At 38.1% G+C, this 5,317-nt stretch overlaps 1 protein-coding gene across 1 annotated transcript; it reads left to right on the top strand.

The window, feature by feature from the left end:
• The first annotated feature begins 1,162 nt into the window (after positions 1 to 1,162).
• Positions 1,163 to 5,317, top strand: LOC100377269 (uncharacterized). Its single transcript, XM_002734390.4, has 4 exons — positions 1,163 to 1,350; positions 3,663 to 3,851; positions 4,490 to 4,538; positions 4,669 to 5,317. Exons 1-4 carry the CDS (start codon positions 1,282 to 1,284, stop codon positions 5,148 to 5,150), a joined length of 789 nt encoding a protein of 262 aa, XP_002734436.1. The 5' UTR covers positions 1,163 to 1,281; the 3' UTR covers positions 5,151 to 5,317.

The following is a 5,317-nucleotide window of genomic DNA, read 5'->3' as shown; positions in this document are numbered from 1 at the left end:
ATTACAAAAATATTCACCAAAATTAGAGAATTGAAGATATCATCACGAAATGAAAAAATCTGAGAGAGGTCTACATGTAGCACCTATATATGTAATATCAAAGCAATCGGACTATTGGTTTTTTACAAGAAGTCGAAAATATCACTTTTTACCAAAATGACAAAAATATTCACCAAAATTAGAGAATTAAAGATATCATTACAAAATGAACAAATCTGAGAGAGGTCCACATGTAATACCTATATATGTAATATCAAAGCAATTGCACTTGCATTTTTTAACAAGAAGTCGAAAATATCACTTTTTACCAAAAATGACAAAAATATTCACCAAAATTAGAGAATTGAAGATATCAACATGAAATAAATAAACCTAAGAGAGGTCTACCCAAGGTACATATACACCAAGTATCAAAGCATTCAGGCTTGTAGTTTTCAAGAAGAAGTCGAAAAAGTAAAACATTGACACGGACGACGGACGACGGACGACGACGGACGACGACGGACAATCACTCATATGATAAGCTCCGCTCGACAAAGTCGACAGCGGAGCTAAAAAGCGTACCGTAAATTGATATGTTATCATTGTGATCATAAATTAAGTTATTTTGCTAAGAACCTTATTACTGTGTATCCTTACTTCTACGTATCATTCTAATGCGGTCTGATTATTTGTACCATTCCAGAAATTGGACGGCTGATGTCATCAACTTGTTAATCGGCAAGAACATAATTTTACCAACGAAATACATTTGACTTTTTACTGTGAATACTATGTGAGGCACAACACATTTCCTAAAACTAATACTGTTACATTGAACACATTGAGAACTAAGAAATAGTATGGAATAACAAAACGATGTTAGAATTATTTATGAAGATAATATAAAATAATAAAAAATAATATGTAACAGGACAGTCAGATATACCTTTATGATTATACATGGAATTTATTTGATAACATTTTCCATTCACGCCGTATTAGCATACTTATAATGTACGTCAAATGTCGTATAATTAATCATTATATAATTATGTGAATATTATCGATCACAGGTGAGGGAAATGTATGTATCAAGCGCCCTCCGCGAATCATATAACAAATGACCTTACGTTTTTGTTTGAACTCTGCTTCAAAGATTAACTCATTCTAATCATTGACTCATACCGGGTGTGGACGGAAAATTAGAATCATTCAATTTTACGTCTCCCTGTCACCCTCGCACACAAAAGTCTTACAACCGTACGTAATTATTATCTCGTCGTATTTCGCCACAATAAGATGCGCCGAGGACGAAGATTCGGACCGGGACCCGGGCCCGGGCCGGGACCGAGACCAGGACCAGGACCTGTAAGTATATGACCATGTTTTGTATTGAAAGACTATTATGTAAAAAAGTAAAAAAAAAAAAAAAAAAACGTGTGCTATTCATGCACGTAAATTGTATACCCGAGTTAAAAATACCCTGAAACGATTGACAAACGATCGACATTCACAACAACAACAACAAACAAACTTGGTCATATCAACGAGAGCACGATAAGAAATCGATAAGTATTATACAAAATAAGAATTCTAAAACGCATTACGTATACAATTAATAAATGTGCAGACAGTTGAGCACTTGTAAGTCGTCACATCTCTTTGCCAATGATCCGTGTTTCAAATGTCCGCTTCAATTGAAATGATGATTTGTTTGCCATGGATTGCCGGAGCGAGTTAAATATGGGGTCAAGTAACTCCGTCTCGGAGTCGGGTATGTATAGGCCACCCCTGATGCGACCACAGATAACAACGAGACAGAAATGAACTACTCAATAATTGACAGCAACAACCATGCCAAACGAACTAGGGTGTGGCAGCAAACACGTGTTGCACATTAATTACATGGCGTGTTTGCTTAGCCTCGGTGCATGATACATCATGACATAGATAAGTAATCCCAAATAGGCTATGTTCCGCTTCGGTCGAGATCTCGCGAGGTCGTAAAATTTTCCTAGATAGAATTATACACAATTCGACACTTCACATCTATTTATGTTTATATACAATAGATCACCGGCTCAAATGTATACATAACTGCAGCGTAATTTGAAAATAGAAATGATGTTACAAAATAAAGATTTCTTCTAATTAACAAAAACAATGTTAATACTTCTACATGCTGTCAGCTTTACACGCATTTTAACTGATTTCATTTTCCGCATGTTTTTTATAGAAAGGTCGATATATATTTATTATATATAAATTGACGAATTTTAATTATTTTTTGGCTAAGTAGTCTAAGACGGACAGAGCACGTTTGTTTGCAGTATGCCTGTTATAGCTATATCATATAGTGCATTTAAACTGACACTGCAGTGTACGGATAAGAACATGTTCCAGGAAGAACAGTTATGTACGCCGGTTAGCTATTTAGGATATAATACTCAGATATATAACAAGTGTTCGTATATGTTTCACCATGTTGTTTTTCCACGGTAACTGTACACTACCACCCTCCTAAGCGTTTGTAAATGCCGTGACAACACCTTTTCTTGCTATGTTCCACGAAGTCGACGTCTCTTGGCGCGCGACTGTACGCCCGGGTATGCATCAGTGAGCATTTTTAATAATTCACACCGAAAAAGTGCGGCCCAAAAATTATATATACCAGTCTGCTGCCTTCATCTTGCCAGTGGTTCATGTGACGTCATTGCCGGATGTGATGTGTCTTCCGTTTCCATGGCGACTCTTAAAATGATGAGTTCTATTGAACCAACAGCGGTTAAGCATCAATAATATATGACCGTGACAGGCACGGTTCAATTTAAAAAGAAAAAAAAGGACATGTATTCTCTATTGCCTCCAGCGAAACGTTCAGAAAACTAGGAAATGTGTAATCGTCACGCCGATTTATTCTCACCAGCCTCTAACTCCAACTTTGTTTTCACTGCAGTCGACTACTCAACCGTAAAGTAAGGTGAAACGTTTGGCTTTCAATCTGATTAAACTATTATTTATGTATTGAATCAGTTAGATATCCACCGCAGCTGGGGTGCCTTCTTCAACTATGAGTTGAATAATGATTCGCTTGGAGGGATGGATTGTAACCAAATTAGAATTAGTATTTATTTATTAGTTTACTTTTTCTCACGTTTTTTTTTTTTTTTTTAATTTTCATTTATAGTTACGAGTGCGCACAACCCACAACTGATCAATCGGCTGCCCATGCGTTGTCTGATTGGGTTGACAGTACTAGTATGCGTTTCGAAAACATGTAGTTCTGTGCACTGCGAGATCCCGCGTTATGCGTGAAATCGAACGTAAAAACGGGACAAACAAAGGTCATAGCGTCGTAGTGGCGACAAACATCGCGTGGGATTCGACAAACGCGAAAGTATTTTGAGGTATATTTCTACGCGTAATAATGTGCTGAACACATTTGATGATTGTCAATTTCGATGAAGTAATGGTATTCAAACGCAATATTCTCCTATCAAAGATTGGCCTTCGAATGTGAGCTACGAATTAATGAAATTCGAGTTCAAAATCAAATCGTTCGATTATTGGGCAGACGTTCTTTCACGCAACTCGCGAGATCTCGCAGTTTACTGGAAAATCACCTATTAGTTTATTTTATATGCATATCTGACACTTGTCTTCTTATGTGTGTCATATAGAGACGTGGTCCTAGGCACCCAGTGGCAACGGGGCTCGTGGTGGGAGCAGCTGCAGGGGCAGTCGCATCGAGTTCGAAGAAGAGGTCTGAGCCCGAGACAACGACCATAATAACCACAGTCCCTGCCCCAGAACAACCACCGCCACCACAACCACAGCCGACAACAACCACCAATGTTATAATTATAAAGGTGCGTTCAAGTTTGTACTAATACCTAGAAATACTAATTTACTTTAATGCAAAGACATTTTGTAACCCCGTTGAAGGATTGCACTATTTTAGAAAGCGATTTCTCATGACAAAACACCACAGTGGTGTTGTATACGCAAAATGACTGAATCCTTAAAGGTGCTTTTTTTATACATTGAAAGAGCTAGAATATAGTGTATCAGTTTTTGAGAATAACTTTGTATGATTTATAGTCAAACAATTATGTTTTAGTAGCGCTTGGCCCGGACGCGTACATTTTAAGCACATGCGCATTAGAGTTTTGAGTATTGCTTCGAGTATTACTAGGGAAAAAATCAAGGATTTTATTTTACGATATTTTTAATTAAGATGCATTTTTAAATAATATTGGAAGACCACAAGGTTCTCAAATTTTCTTGAAAGCATGTGATGAGTGTAAATATCATGGAATGCGTTTCAAAACTTATTAATTTAAAAAAAAAAATACAAACATATATTCATATATTCATATATATATACATGTACTAAAGTCTCTGCGATACATCCCCCGTATCTAAGCCGACGTATAGGAACTGAATGATTATGTCGCCAACTTTGTTTACTCTGGATACTTTAAACGTGTTTTTATCATAATTTTAGGAAAAAAAGAGCGATGAAAGCAGCAGTAGTAGCAGCAGTGATGATGAAGGTAATAACATTTCGCGCTGCACATATTCGGTGTTTTTTCGACTCGCTTCTTTGAAAATTGGGTTTCTAGAATTCCCTCAAACCCATGATTATACTGCATAACTCAGCATATTCAATGTTTTACATTACAGACCACAAGAAGGATAAAACAACAAAGGCAACAGCAGCTGCTGCAACAAACCCACCACCACCGCAACAACAACCTGTTGGCGCACCGCCGGCGGGATACTATTATCCGCCACCACCAAATCAACCATACGCGGGATACCAACAACCACCCCAGCAAGGTTATGGTCAGCCATATTATCCGTATGGTTATCCTCCCCCTCCACAACAACCAGGGGCACCCCCTCAGCAACAACCTGGTGTATACCCACCACCACAACCCGGGGTGCCTCCGCCAGGAACAGGAAGCGTTACAACCGCAAATCAACAGCAGCCTCAACCCAGTTACCCAGCGTATCCCCAGTACCCTTATCAGCATCCACAGGGACAATACCCACCACCACCAGCGGCTCCACCAGGGTACCAGTATCAACCACCGCCACCACAGACGAACACCACATCGTCAGTGGCAACAGCATACCCAATTTCATCAGAAAGACGGTCGTAAATTATTATCGAATTTCAGGTTATCACGTTTATAATAACAGATCTATCATTATCATTAATATTTTTCATGGGACTGTCGCTATGTACTCATACTACGCGTTTCTATGCGACCTCAATGAAATTAATATGTACAACCAGAAAAAAATGCAATAAACTATGATTAATGTA

Source organism: Saccoglossus kowalevskii, chromosome 7 (assembly GCF_978046115.1).
Source record: "Saccoglossus kowalevskii chromosome 7, keSacKowa6.1, whole genome shotgun sequence".
NCBI classification, from domain to species: domain Eukaryota; kingdom Metazoa; phylum Hemichordata; class Enteropneusta; family Harrimaniidae; genus Saccoglossus; species Saccoglossus kowalevskii.
The sequence above is the reverse complement of the archived record's forward strand: the minus strand, read 5'-3'. Positions and strand labels throughout refer to the sequence as shown.

Bases quoted from the DNA above. Each gene is read 5' to 3' on its own strand.
- LOC100377269 (XM_002734390.4), top strand. From the start codon at position 1,282: ATGCGCCGAGGACGAAGATTCGGACCGGGACCCGGGCCCGGGCCGGGA. The intron at 1,351-3,662 runs GTAAGTATATGA...TGTGTCATATAG, and splicing joins CGAGACCAGGACCAGGACCT to AGACGTGGTCCTAGGCACCC. The intron at 3,852-4,489 runs GTGCGTTCAAGT...TCATAATTTTAG, and splicing joins CCAATGTTATAATTATAAAG to GAAAAAAAGAGCGATGAAAG.